Genomic DNA, 23,335 nt, shown 5'->3' on the forward strand with positions numbered 1-23,335 from the left:
TTTTTCAAACTGTAAGACCTTAATGATCTTCCTTCATCTAAAACCTATAGCCCTCTTCTACTAAATTACACCATTTGCCATTTGATTACATATGATTCTATACTATTCATGCCAACTTCCCAAGATTTTAAGCTTCTGAGAGAGAGCATGAAGGAGTGTCCCCCTCACCAAACTTCTTTAGTACAGCCTGTCATTCTTAGCAGGGTTCTGGGTACATTTGCTAATTGTGTCATTTAGTAATATCTTTTAAAAAGACAGAGAAATCCCTTTATTTAGAGGATGTTGACTTACTAGACATCTAATTTATAGGATTTCATTTTAAATTAACCTATCTGCCTCAGTAACTTCATTCTTTCCCTCCTTTGTTTTTCTTTCCTCTTCAAAGGCTTAATGAGATAACATATGTAAAACATTTCCTAGCATAAGGACTTGCATTTATTATATGCCAAATAAATATTAATTGCTTTGGTTTATATGTTTATTTTTCTGGTTAAATTGAGCAAAAGACAGGAATTTTTTTGAAATAACAATTTCACTTCAAGCCTTTAGTATACAATAAAAGCATAATTGTATACTGGCCTTGCTATTTGATAAACATAATGAAGGATGTATTATGCATGGAGTCTCTTTATAAGTGTTAAAATCCCGTGATGTGCTTACATTATACATGAAATTGCTCCTTTCTTGGAAAACGTAGACCTTTTCCAAAGCTTTCTTTGTATTATTTTAGAGTTAAAAGAATTATAACTAATTTTACTTCTGTAGTTATGGGAGACAGAATAATTATAGCTTCTCTTCCTCTGTGACTCAGAATCCTTGAGAAGTTTAAGCAGTACCCCATTGCCAAAGGACTCTGAAGGAAAAGCTTTGTAATAACCCTGGGATTGTTTGGTTACTTGAAAAGCAACATTTTCATCATTACCAGAAGGTTTAGAAAAGACTCATTGTTTTACATGTCTTCAGCTAGATCTGGTTAAAAAGCCTTGGATCAATTAAGTTCCTACTCTATTAGAAATTCCAAAAGTGCTTTGAAAATAAAGTCATGTTTTAACTAAGAAAGCTGTTGATTTATTTCTTACTGTCTTTTCTAAACATCTATGGCAAAAGGGTAAGCAAAGTAATTAACATTGTGGTAGATGATGTTCTCCCATTAATACATGACTACGTGGATAACTAGAAAAATAATTTTCCCAAACTTAGTGAAACAATAAGCAACAAAGTATGTACTCAATGCCAGCTTTTTGACTCCAAAGTCTAAATTCTGTCCAGGGATACTTCCATGCCCTGTGAATTTGCCTCAGAGTAAATGCACTGAGTACAGTAACTGTCCACAACATTATCAAAATCATCAGAGGTCCATTACATTGTATTAGCTGATAATGTCTTTGTTGCAGAAATAAACAAATAAGAATGGCCTAAAGATGTGCTTCTTATAACAGAAAATTGAAGGAGAACTAAGCATAATTTAAGTCCTTTTTAGGAGCCAATTCAATTAAGAAGTTCATTTCCTGACATAGAGTCTTGTCCACAGTTATTTGAACCATTGTTATGTTGAACTATATGAAATTGCTATTTTTATAGGTCAAGAACTGTCAATTAGTGGCAATTTCATATGGTTCTACTGAAAAAGCACCTTTGATGTATTATATCAAGTCACCTGGTGTGAACTATTCTCTGTCCCAGACATAGCGCTATCAGAATCAAGCCCATAGATATTAGCTATGAATTATAGTCACTGTTTCCATGTGAACAATATGCATCTGTGCTGTATCAAATGTCCTTTAGATATGGCAATGCTTGTCTTCTGTAAAAATATGTAGATTTCCTCATAGTAGATGCTGTTTATGGGAAAATAATTCATATTGATGGTTTGAAAATGATCTGAATGAATAAAGCAGCATTTACTCTATGCAGTTAGGAAAAAAAAATCTCCTGCATTCAATGATGTGATTTTTTTTTAAATTTTTTAATTTTTTTTATTTTGGCATATTATGGGGGTACAGATTTTAAGGGGGGTACAGATTTTCAATACATGCCCATTTACCCCCCTCCCCCCAAAAGTCTGAGTCTCCATCATGACCATCCCCCAGTGATTTTTAATACTTAAAATGTCACATTTTGTTGTAGATAAATGCATATCATAAAATAAAGTAATTTAAAGAATAAATGGATGAGGAACGTGGAGCAAAGGAAAGTTGCTAGTAGAAAGAGGGTATCAGACCAATAATTACTATAATAAAGATAGTGCCCAAAATGTGTGCTGTAAGAGTCTGTGCGTTTCTCTAAGTAGGCCACAAGTTCTGGCTCTAAGCTTGTACTAGCCAATATAAAGAGGAACACTGTATTAATTATGAAATTCACAGTGTGTATTAGATAATAGAAACCATTTCTAAAGGAGAATGACAATTTCTGGTTCTAGGGTCAGAAAGAAAATTCACCAGTGGGCCTTCACAAAGAGGACACTGCAACTGTATTGAATTACAACCTCCTTAACATCTTTACGATAAACACCACAATGAATTTTATAAGGAAGCCTTTTCTTTATGCTATTTTCTCCAATGTAGACCACTAACATAAATACCAAAGTGTAAAGGCAAATAAGTGGAGATTAATATGATATGGTGTAGATTTATAGGTCCCCGCTAAGCAGACTAACCCAGGCATAGACTTCAAAATGGAAATACTAAATGAGTGGATGCACAGCTATTCCCTCAGGCAAGAGAGGTTCCATGTATATACTGACACAAGGATCTGGAGTACAGCTATTCTGGTTGCTACTTAGGTGCAGTTGAATGAAATGCAGAGACACATCTTCCATCATCATCTAGATAGGATTAGCATCTCCATTGAAAATCGAAAGGCTTGATGTAGACACAAGCTTGCATAAAATATTATTCCACTTCTGTAGGGAATGAGTCCAGGCCTAACTGTATTCAGAGAAAAGAAAAAAGTGTATCTAGGCACAAATAGGGAAAATCAAAAGTCCTTAAATCTATTTTATAGCTCATAACTCATTGCAAATACCTGAAACAGATGCATAGTAGACCCAGCACCAACCATAATCTTATCTCTTAGAAGAAATGGTCTAGGTTTTTGATATCTTCTTCAAGATAAAATGATTACCAAGTAAAAATATATGGAACTAAATGGGGCAACTTGAAGTAGTAGTGACAATGAGGAGGAAGATGAGGAGGATAATGGGTGCTCACTATATGTGAGACACTAAATGTTTTACACTTATTTGCTTCACCACAGGCCTATGAAGTAAGCACTATTATTTTAAATATTGAGGTTTAAAGATGTTAAATAATTTTTAAAGGAATTTAGCCAGTAAATGTTGTAACCAGGATTGTGAATCCAAGAAGTTTGGCTCCTGAGCCATGGTCTTAACCGCTATACCATGTAGTATAGGGTTACTAATTATAAGCCAGTTTAATGTTGGGAAATACCTACCTGACTTCCAAGTGATATTCGTTTTATAAATATGTGCATTTCTTTTAAATAGTAATTCAGTCTCAGAGCTAATGGTCTATTAAGGTTACTCCTATTTAGTGACAATAAAACTGTGCTCTACATGTATGATAATGTTTATGTTTCTACTTTCTATGGCAGGAAGGCATGCACTCATTCATTTATTGAACCAATATTTCCTGAGTGTCTTTTATGTCATAGACACTGTTCTAAATGCTGAAAATAGAGAAATGAGCAACATGGTCAAGATCCCTACTCTCATGGAATTTATATTTTAATGGAAGGAGACAAATTATATGCAAAAAAACAAAATAAGAAAATGTCAGATAGCAATAAGCACTATGCATTAAAATAGGATGAAGTAAAAGAGAATGACTGGATGGTGAAATTATTTGGATCACCAGATTTTGCTTAGATTCCCAAATTTATATTTCTAGCTCAAAATTCTCCTCTAAGGAACAAACTCATATTGATCTTTTTTTTGACATCTGCAATCATAACAATGAGGTGTGCTTATCTCTCCCCACACACTCTTAATAATGGCAAAATAAATGTTTTAAAACAATGTCAGAGTGTGTATGTGTGAATAGTACAAGCTCCATGATGTGTTAAATAGATATTTTAAAATGAATTCCTTAAAGCTGCTTTGGGAAAAAACCATTAACAGAATACATGACACATAGTAAGTGTTCAGTAAATATTTACTGAATAAATAAATATGAATAAATGGAGTCAGTAATGAACCTCCTGGGTCAATAAATATAATTACCAACTAATCTTTTTTATACTTTTCTCATTTTTTGTTAGAAGATTAATCTAAAGAACATTTCCCTGCAGAATCAACATAGACTATATTTGTGGTATACAGAGTAAGCTGAGGAAAAGAATAAAGTGTTCAAACTCAGCTTATATGTTGTCACAAGTGAAAATGAGAATGCAGACTTAGAAAAATGTCCAGAAATACACAACCAGCAGAAAAATGAAATACTCCTGGAGAAATCATTCTTAATATGCTTATGGCCAAAGACAATAGCAAGCAATTCTTTAGAAGAGTACATGCAGCTCTGTTCTGGAATGTGCATGGCATTTTTTAATGGGTAAGCATGTAGTGCCACAATGCATTGTTGTATCTTGTGGTTAACTTCAGTTTCAATACTTCATAGTTGTGTTTCTTGTAGGGTGGTCTAATCATGACTGCATCAGGATCATCTGAAGTGTGTGTTAAAAATTCATACTCCTAGCTTATTCCTGGGTTTTAGTCCAGATGTAATGAATCAGAATTTTGGGGGATAGAACCCAGGAATCTGCTATCTTAAAACATCCACTTCCCTCACTCCAGCCCCTACCCCCAGTAATTATTGCGTGTAGTAGAAATCAAAAAAGTCACTGTTGTAGGATTGAGCATGGATCATGAAAATCATGATCATCCTCCACACAGTTGGAAACCAGTAGCTGTCACATTCCAAAAAACTGCAGCACTACACGATGCTATTTTCAAACGGGCAGTGTTATTACTCTGCAACACAGTTTAAATAATCCCAGAAGCCTTACTGCTATTTTTAAAGGAGTATTAATACAGGCATCATATATCTGACCATGAGTGGGGTGAATATTTGCAGTAATCATGCTATAGCCTAATAAAAGGGGAACCTAAAGTATCAAATGCTCTGTTGTTTAAATGTCAAACCCAGAAGTTTAAAGAAAACCTGACAATTCATCTGGTAGCTGCAGGAATGAGGGATGTGAGGGTTAATTGTAAATGGAACAAAGCAAGGCAGGAGTGAAGGAACAAGAAGGAGGAGTTGGGGGAGATTGCTGTCAATTGAAATTTTATAGACAGTACAGGACTCTGATCAACTAAAAAGCAATGTGAGACATAGCACAGTCTAGGGAGTCAAGAACAGGGAGATACAATGCAATGACCACGAAAAGTGAGATATTAGTTACTTCAACCAAAATCTTTGGAGCCACATTTGATTCCTCTCTCTTTTATCCCCACAACCAATTCCTCAGGAAATTCTCCTGGCTCTGCTTTGACTATTTCTCTGATCCCTTCACCTCCACTATCACCCTCCGGTCCGAGCCACTGTCTCTTGTGTATTATTGGAATAGCCTCCTAACAGGTATTCCTGCATCCTTTGCCTTCCACAATTGATTCTCTACACAGCAATAGAGCATCATTTTAAATCTTAAGTCAGGCTGTCATTCTTTCTGCAATGGAGGCCACCTTGTCTGTGGTGTTTCATTATAACAGCCCCAACAGGCTAATACACGTAGTTAACTCAATAATTATTATATTTGAAGTAGCTCAGCAAGTGTGTGGAGCTGGTTATAGACCTTACTTGATTAGATAATCAAATTTTTCTTCAGTATTCACTTCAAAACAAAGATTGTAATTTTTCCAAATTCTTTATGTGAAGGTTCTCTGTCATTATATTGTGGATTACATACATGTTCCTAACTGCTTATTATAAGTTACAATGTCTATTAAGTGCTGTTTTCCTAGTTAGGGACATGATAAGTGGGAATTTGAGTTAATAGTGATGTACTAGAAGATTTCAGTGTGAGTTTATGCACTCTATTTTACAATGTGTCCTATTTTAAAAAATAAAAATAAAAACCCCTCCATATTTGCAGCATTGCAACAGATGGTACATTCTTGTAGTAGGAGAGTGATGTCCTCATCAAGCTGTTGATACAATTTGTGAAATTTAAATCCTAACAATGATTGGCATTACTAGGAAGATGTATATTTTGAACAATCCCCCATATTTTTAAATGTTCTTGTCTATGAAACGGGGTCGATGAGAGAAATTACAGGACATGCGCTTGTTTCTATGAATACTTAAAAGGATGCCACAGTTCTATTTTATTTGAGTTAAGGCATGGGGATAGTTGTTTTCTAGGCAATATGGCATCATGGGCATAGACTTTTGGACCTCCCTCTATAATTCCCTCAAATATACAAATAGGAAAAACCCTATAACTGTCTTTGAAATGAGGACAAAGCCATCTAAAGGCTCTTGGAGAAGTTTCTATTTGCTAAGATGACATTGATATAAGATTGAAGGAATGGAGGCACCAAGGCAAAGGTGCAACCCCTGTGAGATGGAGTAGAATTCGTAAGAGAAGTAGGAAGGACCCTGACAAGACTCACTGGCACCCCAGTTCAGCAGAGTGAAGGCTGAAGGCAAGGGAAGTAATGGGCAGTAACTCGAATGCCCTCCCAACTCTGCTGACAGGCAGCACTCAGGTGGCACACTAGCTGCAAGACCTTTATGTAGAGGAGATGGCTTTCTTGGAGATCTGTCCATACCTGTTACAGGACTAGAAGCTAGCTCCTTCCCCAAAATCTCCTCAGACCCCAAAACTGGGAAGTTAAACCCAGAATATATAGCTGAAGAGAAAAGAAAAAGGAATATGCTGTGTTGTTTTTTTGTTTTTGTTTTTGTTTTATTAATCTGGGCCTAAAATCCTTTATTGGAGTATTTGGGAAGAACCTCATTTAAATTTATGAAATGTATACAGTGTAGCTTTCACTTGACTATAAACCAAAATAGAACAAGCTTAGTCCTGTTATAAAGTCAAAAGAATAAACAAACAGAAAGATCAAGAGGCCTATATACAAATGCCCTAATACCAAAGACAGGGACCACTCAAATGAACAGCTTAACTCTGAATTGGTCTAATGTGAGAAACAAACAAAATTTTTAAATATTGGATTTGGGTCCTCAACATAACTCAAGAGGTTATCCAAGCAGTAAGCACAAGCATTCTCAAAGAGGAAGCAATCTATGATCATGCAGGATAGTGAGGGCTGAAAATCATGGCTATTAATTCATGAACTACACGGAGGCACTGATTAGTCAATCAGATACTGAAGGCATTAAGTATGATGTAGAAAATGAACTCAAGTACTACTCATGGAACTCATGTATGCTTTCTAAATAAACTCTATTATGTCTTGGGTTAACATAAGAAAAGACTAATCAAAAACAATAGCTCAGTAATGAGTTATCATAGCCAGAAAGGACTGGCCATGAGCTTTATAGTACATTAAATACCAAGAGATAATTCTCAATCAATTTTAATACAGAGCCACAAAATTGATTAAGGAATGAGTGTATGATCTTTGAAAATAATGTGCTATATTATTTTTTTAATATGACGGGTTTTATATCCCTATTTCCCCATTCAATTACCCATGCTGAGAAAGACAAAAGAAATTTCTATGAATAAAGTTTAGTATAGGGACATCTTCAAAAAGGTTTAAGCAATCACTGGTGCATATCAAGTTTGACTAATCTTGAAGACAGAGGCTTTCTTTATTTGCTTGACTCCAGTTCTTGAGAGTAAATTTTTAGTGCCTTTAGCTAAGGTAGAAGTATTGAGTAAGCTACTGATAGAAACTTTTTGAAATTAAAACTTGTTGTTAAATATACCCTAAATTACTACCAAAGACTTATAATAATTAAGAAAAAATAGCAAAACAGACAATCAGAAAACTCATCACTACTGCCATTGGCCCCACAGTACCCTTAAGAATATAGTGCTTCATACAATGACAGGGCTTTAAAAGAGCAACCACTTAATTATTTTAGCTGACTGAAAAAAAAAATAGAACAAGAAAGGAAGCTTTACAGTTTTCTTGCAGCTGTAGCCTCCTTCTAGTCTTTCCTCCTTCCAGATAAGGCTTATTAAGACACACTGTCATAGAATTATCCTTATGGCATTCAATCCAAGTAAAGCCCACTTATTGGACTCCTTAAAAAGTCACTTAACCAAAGCCCCAATTCTATAATAAATCCTTTCTGACACTCTTACTAAGATGCCAGTGGTTGCCCATGGTATGTGTTCTTCCTCACTCCATTTGTAACTGATTTCTTTTGGGGGGGGCGTCTTTGGAATCTCTTTTATTATCAAGAATCTTTATATTTAATAGTAAAGTTTTGTCAGTTCCTATACAGAAGTTAAGATTTAAGTCCAAGAGAATTTCCTTATAATTGTGAATTAGTAATCAAATAAGCTTATTTAAGGAAATAAAATGCTAATTCAAGAAAAAGGTAGATTTTCAGGGAAGACAATGGAAAAAAAAATACAGTATCGGGAGGCTTTGAGTGCCTAAAATGCTCAGCTGTTTTGCTAAATGGATGAATGAATTATTAAACTTATTGCATCTTTCTCAACCTTTGAACTGTAATACGTCTTTTGAATGAGTACAGGAAAGGCATATCATTATACAAATTGGTATAAAGTAGACTGAGTGAGATCTCTGACTCCAAATATTTTGAGAATCCAAAGATATATTTTCATAATTCAAAAGAAATTAAAAATATACTTTGGGACCTTAGAACAAAAGTAATTTAGTTTTGAAAAATTTGAGTTTAAAAATAATGAGAATCTAAACCATTTTTTAATTAAAATACTGGGGATTCATTTCCAGTTGAATATTAATCCCAGTTTCTGCCCTCACTCCTCCACAACAATAGCCAAATAGACTGTTCTAAAAACTCTCTGTAGATCTAGTCAAACCATCCTTTGTATTATAGAATTCTAGGAGTTGGGTGGGAACTGAGGGGAGAACATAGCTTCTACCTACCTATTGCCATATCAGAGTATAGCATAGTCGATCAGTCGAGTGCCAACTGTTATTAATTGGCTGTGTGACCTTGGGTAAGTTATTTAATCTCTCTATGCTTCAGTTTTCTTATTTGTCAATGTCAGATTACAGTTGTACCTACTTCATGAGATTGCTATGAGGACTAAAATTATTTATTTAGTGAATTCCATATAACTACTTACTACTGTTATAAGTGCAGAATATTCCAATTACAATTTAATTGGACAGCTTGTTATTGATATCTGGTGGAAGGAAAATTTAGTTTCCATTTCCAACTGAAACACAAAAGTCAGAATAATTTTCACTGAAAGACCACCAGCATTGATGTTTGATTACCTTAATAGCTTCATGATATTATGTTAAGATGACATGTACTATATTAAAACCCCTGTTAATTTTAATTCATTATGATCTATTTTAAATGTATATGCATGTGTGCATGTCTGTGTATTTATGTAGGTATTGCATATTATCGAAACTGACTCATCTAACCTTGCAAGATCACATGGAATAGTAATTAAAGGTACACACTGAACATTATGGAGCTGAACTGCCTCGATGTGAATCCAAAATCTACACTTTCTTATGTGTGACTTAGGGGAAGTTATTTAATCTGTCCTTATTCAGTTTCCCCAAATGGGGATAATTTAAATACCTACCCTATGGGTTTTGTGAGAATCAGTGAATTAATATTTGTTAAGTACTTGGAACACCATAGCATTGCCTGGCACATAGTAAATACCAACAAGCATTTGCTATCAAGTAAATCACATTCCACTCCACCCACGAGTGGAACTCCCGTTCTAAACTTTGTTTATAATTCTTTGCTTTTTTAAAAAATATATTTGCCTTGTCAATGTTTTTCAGCCAGAGACCACCAGGTACACACCTGTGGTTGAACAAACTGGGCTTGTTACTCATTAGAGCGAGGAAGAACACATATCTTGGGCAACTGCGGTCATCTTAGTAAGAATGTCAGAAAGGATTTATTATAGAATTGGGCTTTAGTTAAGTGACTTTTTAGGAGTCCAATAAGTGGGCTTTGCCTGGATTAAATGCCACAAGGATAATTCTATGACTATGTGTCTTAATAAGCCTTATCTGGAAGGAGGAAAGACTAGAAGGAGGCTACAGCTGCAAGAAAGCTGTAAAGAAGCAGAACTCAACTCATATTAGCTGGGAGAGGGGAATGCTTGATATTCTTATGGCTCTCACAGTGATCTTGTTTTTGCTTATACAAATTATGAAATAGTCTTATTCTTTTTTGTCTCAATCCATTATTGTTACATAGTGTGTGAACTGTTGCTCTCTGAAGTTGTTCACATCAGCAGGATGAACACCATGGCACAGGTGTGAGTGCCAAGCCAGTTCCTAAAGCACCAGGCCTAGCTGAATGTGTCATTTCAGGCCCCTAATATTACTGGCTGCCTTCCTCTTTCTTGGACTTATCCATCCCAAAACCTTATCATATTGCTTGTTTTTCAAAACTGTATGAATGGCATCATTAAGTATATATTATTTGATTGCTTTTTTCATTCTTTGATATGTTTGTGGGTTTCCTCAAATTGATAGTTGTGCTCTAGTTCTTTTATTTCCACCTATATAGCATTGACATACTATCATTTAATACTTATTTCTTTTTTATTGGACACTTAAGTTATTACTAGATATTTGCTATTGTAAACAATGCTGTGATGATAGTTCTTATAAATATCTCTTAAGGAAAATGTCTGACTCTTTCCAGGGTATATTCCTAGGAGTATGCATATCTTTCCAACTATACTAGAATATTCTGAATTATCTTCCAAAGTAGCCCAAACAACTGTGATTCCCACCAGCAATGTTTAACTGTTTTGGTTCCTTTACATCTTCTCCAGCACTTGGCATTACCAAATTTTTTAAATTTTTGACAAACTAGTAGATATGTCATTTTAGATTATATTTCTCTATTAAGTCTGATAATCTGGCTGTTCGTGGTTAAGTTTAGTTTTTGCATTCATTTGTTTCATTTTATTTTATTCTCCTTGTTCCACTTTCTCTGTTTGTTTCTCCTTTGAATTAATTTCAACTGTTTTATTATTGCAGTGCTTCGCATGGTTCAGAAGTTATACATCCTTATCCTGTTTCTATAAACGTTGCCTTCAAATGTTAAGGTGCAAACCCAAATGAATACAGTTTCCTAATCAATGTATTGGCCTTCTTAAGGGCTTTAAAATATTTTACTTTGATCACTCACCAGCAATTTATATATTATGTAGTCTTGTATTTTAGTTTTGTCTTACTATTTATTTCTCTGTATTAGTTTTCTACTGCTGCCATAATAAATTGCCACAAACTTCACAGCTTATCTTGTAATTCTGTAGGTCAGAAGTCAGAGATGCATCCTTGCAAGCTAAAATCAAGGGATTGGCAGGGCTGCACTCCTGACTAAAATCTCCACTTTCTTGCTAGTTGCCAGCTGGGACTGTTCCCAGATTCTAGAGGCCACCCATGTTCCTCAGTTCCTGGCCCCTTTCTCCAAAGCCAACAATGACAAATCAAGTACCTTTTATGCTTTGGCTCTCTCTTCCTTTTTCTCTCATCTTACCTTTCTGACCCAGCTGGGAAAGGATCTGTGCTTTTAAGGACACAATGTAATTTGATTGAGCCCACATGGATAATCTAGGCTTTACCTTCCCCATCCCAAGGTTTAAACCTTTGATCATATCTTTTCAGATCAGAAAAGTCCTCTTTGTCAGGTAAGATAACATATTCACAAGTTCCAGAGATTAAGGCATAAAATCTTTGGGTGACCTTTATTCTGCCTTCCACACTCTCCTAATTAATCATGATAGTTATGCTTTTATAGTCAATGCTCACTGTTACTTCCATTCTGTCAGGTTGGTAAGCTGTTCTTGGTTCTTGGTGTGCTTGATCTTGGCAGAAGAATGACTAGACCCATACCAATAGCAGGCCAGCATGAAATGAAATTAATTGAGGAAGAGCAGGATACGTTTATAGAGCAAAAGCAAGATACATTCTCCATAAATGACAAACTGGCTCCCTGTCATAACAAAGGGTCCTGGTTATAGTCTGGGGTCCTGGTTTATATTATCTGGATTAGGCCCTCTTCATGGTTCAAACATCACCATGGAACCACATTGATAGACAGTGTTAATGACATGGTAGTTAGCCTTAGGTTACTCTAGGTCATTCTCCAGACCCTATTGTGCCTGGGTTGTCTGGTCTGGGGGCTAGAGAATTCCTTGCATTCTTTTGCACATTGGCAGGGTGGTCCTCCTTCCCCCAAGTGTGGCAATTGCTTTGGGCAGGAACAAGGTGGGGCTGCACCAAGGCAGGGGCTGCACCAAGGCAGGGTGTCCAGCCTCCTCCTTCTTCCCCAGGTGTGGCAATTGCTCAAGTCAGCACCAAAGTGAGGCACCTGATTTTTGTCCCTGGAAGAGCCAGAGGTCCCTTGCTATCTACCTAAAAATTCAATATTTTCTCTGATCACCATTTCATCTGGAATCTTAGACTTTGTTTCTATGTTCACTTTCTTTTTTTATGAAAGATTAGTTCTTTAGAAATGTCCTTAATGATGGTCTATTGTAATAAAACTCTCATTTTCTGTCTAAAATGCCTTTTTTTGCCCCTGATGATTAAAGATCTCTGGTTATGCAATTCTGGGTTTCCCACTAGGCCATTAAAACTGAAGTTCTGTGACTTGAGCAAGTCTTTCACCATGGGAGAGGCCATATTAGGACTGTAGTACTATACTGTATTTGATTCATATTGTGGATTTTGGAAATCTTCTGAGGATCTTCCCTACTTGTAGTCCCAATTACATATAATTAAAAGGCTTTATTTTTAAAATAACACACTGGCTTTTGCTTTCAGAAAGACAGAGAAGATGTAATTTTTCATAATTTCCCCACTAATTAAAAAAACTCCTGGAAATTATATAAAAAACAAATCATAAAAAGACCCTGAAAGTTGGAAAAAAGAAGACAGAAAAGCTAGAGACCTCAGAGCCCAAGAAATGACAAGGTGGTGAGTTCCCTTGGTTTTCTTTTTGCCTCCCATATCTCAGATTTGGAGCTAAAGAAGCCAACAACCCAGAAATGTCAGTGGACATAAATTTTAAAGCCCCCAAAAGTGCCTGCTCTTTCTAGCCAAAGGACAAGCAAAGGACCGACCTGGCAAGACACAAAATTATAGACAATCAACACCCTACCCAGCGAAAAGCACAGAAATAACATGGCCATACTCTTCCCCACACCAACAATGGCTTAGTGGGAGCCTCAGTTTCCACCTTTACAATGCTATAATGAGATGTTCGACACTCCTGCTTGGTGGTGTCAGAGAAGGCCAAGTAGGGAACTGAGTCTTTCATCCCCTGCTAGCTGGTAATGAGCTCTGCACCCAATGATATTAATGAAGATAGTTGGGGAACCAAAACAAACCCACCCAGATATAAGTAACTAGAAGTTCCCCCTCTGTTGTTAATGGAGGTTAAGTAAGAAACTTGGACTTCTGCCTTCACAGTAACAATGTGGCACACACTCCCCTTTCTCATGCTGGAGCTGCATCATAAAAGTTCAGTTTGAAAGAGAAAAAAAAAATTTTTTAAAGATCTAGAGTCTGTGACATAATACAAAAATATTCAGATTTCAATTGAAGTCACTCATCATACCAAGAACCAAGAAGATTTCAAATTGAATACAAAAGGACAAGCAATATATGTCAACCAACACTGAGATGATAGAGAGGTTAGAATTATCTAACAAAGATTTTAATGAAACTATGATAAAATTGCTTTAATGATGATGAGTGTGCTTGATACACAAAAAATAGAAACCTTCAACAAAGAAATTAAAGATATATAAGAGAGAACCCAATGAAAATTTTAAATCTGAAAAATATAATAACCAAAAAGCTCTGTGCATGGACTTAACAGCATAATGGAGGGGACAGAGGAAATAATCAAAAAACTGGAGTGTAGAATAATAGAAATTACTTAATCTGAACAACAGACAGAAAATATACTAGTGAAAAAAAAAAAGAAAAGTCTTTCACATACCTACAGGACTAGAGGGAAAGGAGAAAAAGGGCAGAGCTTAGAGGAAAAAAATATTATTCAAATAAATAATGGCTGAAAACTTCTCAAATTTGGCAAGAAACATAACCTACAGACTCAAGAAGCTCTATGAATTCCATCAGGTTAAACCTAAAGAAATATATGCCAATATGCATTATAATTAAAATCTGAAAAGTAAAGGTAAAGAAAAAATATTTGAAATCAGCCAGAGGAAGCCCTTTGAATAGGGAAAAGAGAATTTGAATGATGATGAACCAGAAACTATATAGGCCAAAATAAAATTCCACAGTATTTTTCAGTGCTAAAGGAAAAGAACTGTCAATTTGAAATTTAATACTCAGGGAAAATATCTTTCAGGAAAGAAAGAGAAATAAAGATATTCTTAAATGAAACAAAACTAAGAGAATTTGTTGCCAGCAGACCTACCCTAAAAAAATGGCTAAAGATAGTTTTCTAAGTAGAAAGGAAATGACAATGAAAGGAAACTTGGAATTTCAGGAAAGAAGAAAGATCAGTTAAATAAAACTATGGGTAAATATAGTAATAGTCTTTCCTTCTCCTGAGTTTTCTAAATTATGTTTGACAGTTGAAGGAAAAATTATAACACTGCCACCTGAGATGATCCTAAAAATATGTAAAGAATATTTTAAGACAATTATATTGTAAATGAGGGAGGATAAAGGAAGATAAATGGAGGTAAGTTTTCTATACTTTACTGGAACTGGTAAAATGATAGTAGTAGACTGTGAATACATTATATGTGCGTGCATGTGTGTGTGTGTAATATAGATATATATCATATATATATGTAATGTAATACCTAGAACAAACACTAACAGAACTATCCAAAGAGATGCACTAAATAGCACTATATATAAATTAAAACAGGGTTCTAAAATATGTTCAAGTAAGTGACAGGAAGGTAGGAAAAAGAGAATAGAAATGAAAACTGGAGAACAAATTTTAAAAAGTAGAAGACTTAAGCCATAAGATATCAATAATTACATTAAATGTAAATGGTCTAAATATAACAATTAAAACACAGATTGGTAGAATAGATTAAACTATATGACCCAACTATTCACATTCTACAAGAAACTCACTTGAAATATAACTATTTATATATCTATGGAGGTTTAAAGTAAAAGAATAGAAACCAGTATACCATAAAAATATTATTCAAAGGAAAGAAGGCTTGGCTATGGTAATAATGTAAATTAGGCATCAGAGCAAATAAAATTACCAGAGACAAATAAAAACATTATGTAATGACAAAAGGGTTAATCCACCAACAAAGCAAAAAATCCTAAATGTGTATATGCCAAACAACAGACTGCAAAATATGTGAACAAAACTGACGGAACTAAAGAAGGAAACAGACAAATTTACAATTATAGTTGGAAATGACAACACTCTACTCCCAACACTTGGTAGAATAGCTAAGAAAAAAATCAGCAAGGATACAGAAGAACTCAACAGCACCATCAAGCAACAGAATCTAATAGGCATTTTTCAGATCACTCCATCTAACTACAGCAGAATTCACTTTCTTTTTTTAATTTCAGAATATTATGAGAGTACAAATGTTTTGGTTGCATGTATTGCTTTTGTACAGCTTGAATGAAAGGTATAAATGTGCCCATCATCCAAATAGTGTACACTGTATCCATTAAGTGTGATTTTACCCATCCCTTCCTCCCCCTCCCACTTGCTTGATTTCTGTTGAGTTTTACTTTCATATGTGCACATGAGTGCTGATCAGTTAGTTCCAATTTAATAGTGAGTAAATGTTGTGTTTTTATTTTTTTTTCCATCTTTGAGATACTTCACTTAGGAGAATGGTCTCCAGTTCCATCCAGGTTGTTACAATAGGTATTAGTTCATCATTTTTTATCGCTGGGTAATACTCCATGGTATACATATACCACATTTTATTAATCTACTCATGAATTGATGGGCACTTGGGTTGATTCCAAATCTTTGCAATTGTGACTTGTGTTGCAATAAACATTTGAGTGTAACTGTCTTTTTGACAAAATGACTTTGTTTCCTTTGGGTAAATACCCAGTAGTGGGATTGCTGGATCAAATGATAGGTCTACGTTTAGTTCTCTAAGGAATGTCCATACTGTTTTTCATAGAGGTTATAATAGTTTGCAGTCCCACCAACAGTGTGTAAATGTTCCTTTCTCTCTGCATCCACACCAGCATCTGTTGTTTTGGGACTTTTTGATAAAAGCCATTCTCAGTGGAGTTAGGTGATATCTCATTGTGGTTTTGATTTACATTTCCCTGATAATTACAGATTTGAGCATTTTTTCATATGTTTATTGGCCATTAGTCTATCTTCTTTTGAAAAGCTTCTGTTCATGTCTTTTGCCCACTTTTTAATGAGGTTGTTTTATTTTTTTTTCTTGTTTATTTGCCTGAGTTCTTTGCAGATTCACGTTGTTATCCCTTTACTGGATCTATAGCATGCAAATATTTTCTCCCATTCTGTAGGTTGTCTATTCACTCTGCTAATTGTTTCCTTGTCTGTGCAGAAGATTCATAATTTAATAATTTAATCAAGTTCTATTTTTAAATTTTTGTTGTTGCTGTGATTGCCCATGGTGTCATCTTCATGCATTCTTTACCTAGGCTGATATTTAGAAAAGTTTTTCCAACATTTTCTTCTGTAATTATTATAGTTTTGTGCATTAGGTTTATGTCTGTTATCCATTGTGAATTAATTTTTGTGAGTGTTGAGAGGTAAGGATCCTGTTTCAATCTTCTACATGTGGCTATCCAATTTCCCCAACACCATTTATTGAATAGGGATTTTTTTCCCCATTATATGTTGTTGTCTGCTTTGTCAAAGATCAGATGGCAATATGTGGATGGTTTTATATTTGGGTTCTCTGTTCTGTTTCATTGGCCTATGTTTCTATTTTTGTGCCAGTACTATGTTGTTTTGGTTACTATATCCTTGCAGTACAGCTTGAGTCTGGTAAAGTAATGCCTCCTGATGTTTTCCTTTTGTTTAAGGTTGTTTTGGCTATTCAGTCTCTTTTCTCATTCCATATGAAGCATAGAATTATTTTTTCTAGATCTGTGAAGAATGACATTGATATTTTGATGGGGATTGCACTAAATCTGTAAATCACTTGGGGTAATATGGACATTTTAACAATGCTGATTCTGCTGATCCAAGAGCACGATATGGTTTTCCATTTGTGTACATCCTCTGCAATCTCCTTCCTCAGTGATTCATAGTTCTCCCTGCAGAAGTCTTTCACCTCCTTGGTTAAATATATTTCTAGATATTTTATTTTATTTCTTGCTATTGTGAAAGGTATTAGTCTTTGATTTGATTCTCAGCTTGACTGTTGTTGGTGTATAGATATTCTACTGATTTGTGTACATTGATTTTATAATGTGAGACTTTGCTGAATTTATTTGTCAATTCCAGGTGTGTCTTGGCGGAATCTTTGGGATTTTCTAGATATAGGATCATATCATCAGCAAAGAGTGATAATTTGACCTCCTTTTCTGCATTTGGATACTGTGGATTTTCTTCTCTTGCCTAATTGTTCTGCTAGCACTATGTTGAATAAAAGTGGTGACAGTGTCATCCTTGTCTTATTATAGTGCTAAGTGGGAATGCTTTCAACTTTTACTCGTTCAAAGAGAAATTAAACATCCTACTGCTGAATGATCATTGGATCAAGGAGGAATTAAGATGGAAATCAAAAAATTTTTTGAACTAAATGACAAAGGGGACACAAGTTATCAAAATCTATGAGATTCAATGAAACAAGTCCTACAGGGAAAATTCATAGCTTTAAATGCCTACATCAAAAACACTGAGGGATCACAAATCAACAATCTAATGGATCATTTTGAGGAATTAGAAAAGGAAGAGCAAACCAAATCCAAACCCAGCAGAAGAAAAGAAATAACTAAGGTCAGAGAAGAACTAAATGAAATCAAAAACAAAATAATTATACAAAAAATAAATGAGACAAAAAGTTGGTTCTTTGAACACATAAACAAAATTGATAGACCTTTCACTAGATGACTAGAAATTGAAAAGGAAGAGCCCAAATAGGCTCAATCAGAAATGGAAATGGAGATATTACAACTGATATCACAGAAATAAAAAAATCATCTCTGTATACTATATAAATCTCTATGTACATTAACTTGAAAATGTTGAGGAAATGGACAAATTTCTGGAAACACACAACCTCCCAAGGCTCAATCAGAAATAAATCGAATTCCTAATTCAATCAATAATGAGCAATGATATTGAAGCACCAATCCCAGACCAGGTGGTTTCCCAGCCTAATTTTAACAAACCTACAAAGAAGAATTGATACCCATACTATAGAAATTATTTCATTACACTGAGAGGGGAGGAATCCTCCCCACCTCATTCTATGAAGCCAGTATCACCTTTATACCAAAGCCAGGAAAGGGCATAATAAAAAAGAAAACGGTATACCAGTATCCCTTATGAATATAGATGCAAAAATTCTCAATAAAATTCTAACAAACTGAATTCAGCAGCACACCAAAAGAAAAAATAAATAATAATAATCTGACATGACAAAGTGGGTTTTATCCTAGGGATACAAGGATGTTTCAACATACTTAAATATGATTCACCACATAAACAGAAGCAAAAGTAAAGATTATATAATCATTTTAATAGATGTAGAAAAAGCATTCAACAAAATTCAAAACCCTTTTATGATAAGAATCTTAGCAAAATTGGCATAGATGGAACATATATTAAAATTATAAAAGCCACATAGAAGAATTCAGCTTTCTAAGAGTCCATAAAATACATACCAAGATAGACCATACTATTATCCATAAAACAAACCTCAACAAATTTGAAAGAAGTTAATCATCCATAGTGTATTCTCTGATCACAATGGAATCAAATTAGAATTTAATTACAGGAAGATAAGAATAAAATTTTCAAACACTTGAAAACTAAGCAATATACTTCTAAATAATCCATTTGTGAAAAGCGAATTCTCAAAAACAAACTGGATGAAAATGAACATACAACATATCAAAATCTAAAGTAGTGCTGAGATAGGAATTTATAACACTAAATGCTTATATTAGAAAAGAGAATAAGACTCAAATCAATAATCTAAGCTCTCACTTCAAGAACCAAGAAAAAGGGGGGCAAAAAGTGCTGAAAGCCAGCAGAAGGAAGGGAATAATAGACATAATAACAGAAATCAATGAAACTGAAAACAGAAAAGCAATAGAAAAATCAATGAAACAAAGAGCTGGTTCTTTCAACAGATCATTAAAATTGAAACTTGTAGCAACGCTGATAAAGTAAAAAAGAAAAAAGACACAACTTGCCAATATCAGGAATGAAATAGGAAATGTCACTATACATCTTACAGATATCAAAAAGATAACAAGGGATAACAACTTTATACACATAAATTAGACAATTTAGATCTTCACTATATCAGTCCCAAAATTCTGGTTATGATATATCATACTATAGTTTTAGAATATTTTACCATTGGAGGAAATGGGGTAAGGATATACAGAATCTGTCAAATTACAATTTCATATAAATCTTTCTATTTATCTCCAAATAAAACATTTAATTTTAAAACTATATATTAACTATCTGTCAGGGTTATAAAGTGGGTGTATCTTCAGAATACTTCATTGGCCATGTTGATGGAAACAAAAGTATTGAGTTTCTTTCCTAAAATATTTTTTTTCATTTTTAGAGCTTAAACATAGAAAACACAAAAATGTTTCATAATTACAGAAATGCACCAGTCTCTGTTTTTTGGTTTGATTTGGTAACCTCAGATAAGTTCAGACATTCTTTTATGACCTTGTGAAGCACATAATATATATTTAATTGAATATCCTTTAAATAATTTGAGACCAATAAAGTATCTCTTATATTTAAGAGATTAATAATAAGACTTTAAAAAAAAAAAAACTAATACATATTTCTTTGGAGCTTGTACTGGATAAACCATTTCTTAAGTGGTAAATTACACAAAATAAGGACTGAGACATTCCAGAAAATTCAAATTTCACTGTTTGAGAATATTGTGTCATCAGTAAGCATTGTATTATATAATAAAACAATATAGGAATTATATCTCACAAATATAAACTAAAACTCAGTAGTTTCTCTGGAGGCTGTCCTTTACTCCATTCATTGAATCATGTTGATTCCAAATAACCCTTAGGCAGTTGCAAAGATGTAATTGACTTATAGCTTTTGAGGAGCTCAGCTAGTATTTGTGATTTACATTAATCAATATATACTCTATTTATAAGAAAATCTGGAATGAGAATCACCAAAGAAATAGAACTATAAACAGATACTCTCTTCCTATGTTTCTTTGGTTAATGAAAAAAGCTTTTATATATTATATATATACACAACTATATTTCATTTTTCAAGAATTACATTATCTCAGTGTTTACTTAGTTGGCTTAGCAGCTGAGCATCCCTTAAGAGTATTTTACTTCAGCAATTCTTCCTTGAGCCTTTATACTTCAGTTTCTCTTTAAATAGTTCAAGATTTCATGACTGATTATTATATTTGATTCCTTTGAAATACACCAAAAGCTAAAATTAAACTTACAAAGAAAATGACCAAGATGTAGACGCACAATGTTTTGTTTCCTTGATAAAGTCATGTTTTCCTCTTAGATGGAATAAATTTCTTCAGACTCTAATATTCCTCAGAATTGCTTGTCCAGTAAACTTCACTCTATAGCAACTATTATTTCCAATATAATATAATAACATCAAGGTTTAAAGTGACTTTTTACCAATTAAAAGAAAAAAATGGAGACTTTTAAGTTCTTCCTTTCACAAAACCTCTAATTTGAATAACAGTGTAAAAGATTCCACAAGTGAAAGTAATTACTTGTATTAATTTCAGGTAGTTTTGCTACATACTTTAGACTCTTCTACTCAGAAGAGTCCTAAAAAGAGCTTGTTTTAGTGAAATATGTACTATTGGTGTCAAGTTATTTTTTATATTCAGAGAGAGTGAAGCATTTATTTCTGTGTTTTCTGGCCTTAGTGTGTGAAGTACGTTCACTACTTAAAAGCAGTAAAATTAATCATTTTTGGCTTCAGTTTATGTTATGATGCACATTGGCAGCAATCCTGATGAACTTGAATGAGAATGCTCATTGTGTTCATACTAAGCAAATTAGAGGTGCCCAGTCATTTATTTTCACTGCAGTGTGTATTAGGGGTGGGCACCTCTGATTTGCTTAGTATGAGGTGATAAGCACCAATAGTAGGAAAAAGGAGAAATAAAATCTGCAGAATTTTTCAGAACGAAAACTGTGGCAGTAAGAGAAGCCAATGTCATAGACTTTAGATAACATTTAGGATTGTGTGTGCAGAAATTTAGTGGATGCCCAAGTGCTTACAATTTGTCTTAGAGTTTAAACTACAATCAGACATAGTCAGTACTTTTATTTAAAGTTACGATGACATAGTTTAAAATATTTTAATTTCTCTGTGAGCAATCCTGTGCAATTGGAATTTGAAAGTCTTTTTATGTAGGAGAATAAGAAATACCTAAGCCTTCATTACTTAAGTTCTTTATTCTATAAGCATGAGCTCTCCAAATTACCAGAGTGAAACAATAACTAGGTTTTATTCAAGGTAATGTGTGACCAAGACAATTACTTGTTAAATTTTCTTTACAACAAAAGTAACTATAGCTATTAGGATATGGATATAGATAGATAGATGATATACAACTAAATTTGATTGTCTTATACTGTCTAAATAGTTTTAAATATCTTCCTCACTTAGTCATTTGTAACCAGTTCTATGTCCAGAACTATGAGTATATCTTGATATTAATGTCAAATATATGTGAGCCAAACTGTAGGTGTAAAAATGAGAAAAGAGGAGAAGCAAGAACCAACAATATTCTTCATAGTTCATTGGTCAATTTATGAACAAACATATAAATTAGTCTCTTTAGTAATTCTTAGTTTGGGGCCACTTATGCAGATAATGTATTCTTTAAAAGTTCTAGAAAGAATTGAGTGAGTCACGCAGCTGGAGGTAGAGAGCATAGTGCCCACTCGAGCTCTCCTCTCATCATGTGCACTTGGTACCTCTCAACAACTATAGACCAAAGGGACAGGAGAGTGCTCCACCAGAAGCCACTCGGTGGACATTTTTTCTGTGTAAATTAAAGCTGTGGTCCCCCTCCTATTATTTTCAGTCTTCTAAAGCATATTTGAATTTCTTGGAATCTAACTGTAGCATTTTGGAGATAGCCTTAAGGATTATTTTACTGACTAGGAAGTTACATTCTGTATTATTAATTGCGTGGCTTAATTATTGGTAAAAGTGGCAGTCAAGTAATTTGTAAGACTTCTCCAGTTTCCTTTGACTATACTATTCTGTTCATTCTTTTTTGCCCACTCCTTCTGTTTTTATTCTCAGGATGTAGCTGAGAAGCATTGGAATGCTGTCATGGTGGCACTTCCACTTCTTTAAGCATTTTGCTTCTCCATACAGAAAAATCATATCGTTGACCATAATATTTTCCTTGTGTTTCATTCTTAAAGATGTTTGTATTTTTCTCCAAACAGCCTCAAAACCAGTGGACTTGAAATTATGCACTGGCCCTGTCCCTAATACTACACAGCTGTGCCACATTCCTTGTCCAATTGAATGTGAGGTTTCACCTTGGTCAGCTTGGGGACCTTGTACTTATGAAAACTGTAATGACCAGCAAGGCAAAAAAGGTATGTAATATTAATATGACATACATGAAATTTCTATCAATTGAGTCAAACTGTGAGTTATTTTAAAAATGCTGTTCTGTGTTCTTTGTAATTATTCATTTGTGATGTTTTCCATACTGGCTAAGGAGTATTGATTTCAAAAGATGAATAATTACTTAATGGGTACAATGTATATTATTTGGGCAATGGATACTCCAAAAGTCTTAACTTGACCACTGTGCAATCTATGCACGTAACAAAATTGCACATGTAACCCTTAAATGTATACAAATAAAAAAAATAAATGGAAGAACATAGACAAAATATTTGTTAATTTAGACAACACGATGGAGAACATCTGAGGCAGTTTAGTGCAGTGGTTAAGATGAGCTGTGGTATAAGACTGGT

At 34.2% G+C, this 23,335-nt stretch overlaps 1 protein-coding gene across 1 annotated transcript in view; it reads left to right on the forward strand.

The window, feature by feature from the left end:
• Positions 1–23,335, forward strand: part of THSD7A (thrombospondin type 1 domain containing 7A) — a 415,402-nt gene that overhangs the window by 233,569 nt on the left and 158,498 nt on the right. The window contains exon 5 of the mRNA XM_012757099.3: positions 22,793–22,948. Coding sequence (XP_012612553.2) covers positions 22,793–22,948 — 156 coding nt within the window. The remainder of the gene's footprint in view (positions 1–22,792; positions 22,949–23,335) is intronic.

The sequence above is a fragment of the Microcebus murinus genome, chromosome 9 (genome assembly GCF_040939455.1).
Source record: "Microcebus murinus isolate Inina chromosome 9, M.murinus_Inina_mat1.0, whole genome shotgun sequence".
Classification (NCBI taxonomy): domain Eukaryota; kingdom Metazoa; phylum Chordata; class Mammalia; order Primates; family Cheirogaleidae; genus Microcebus; species Microcebus murinus.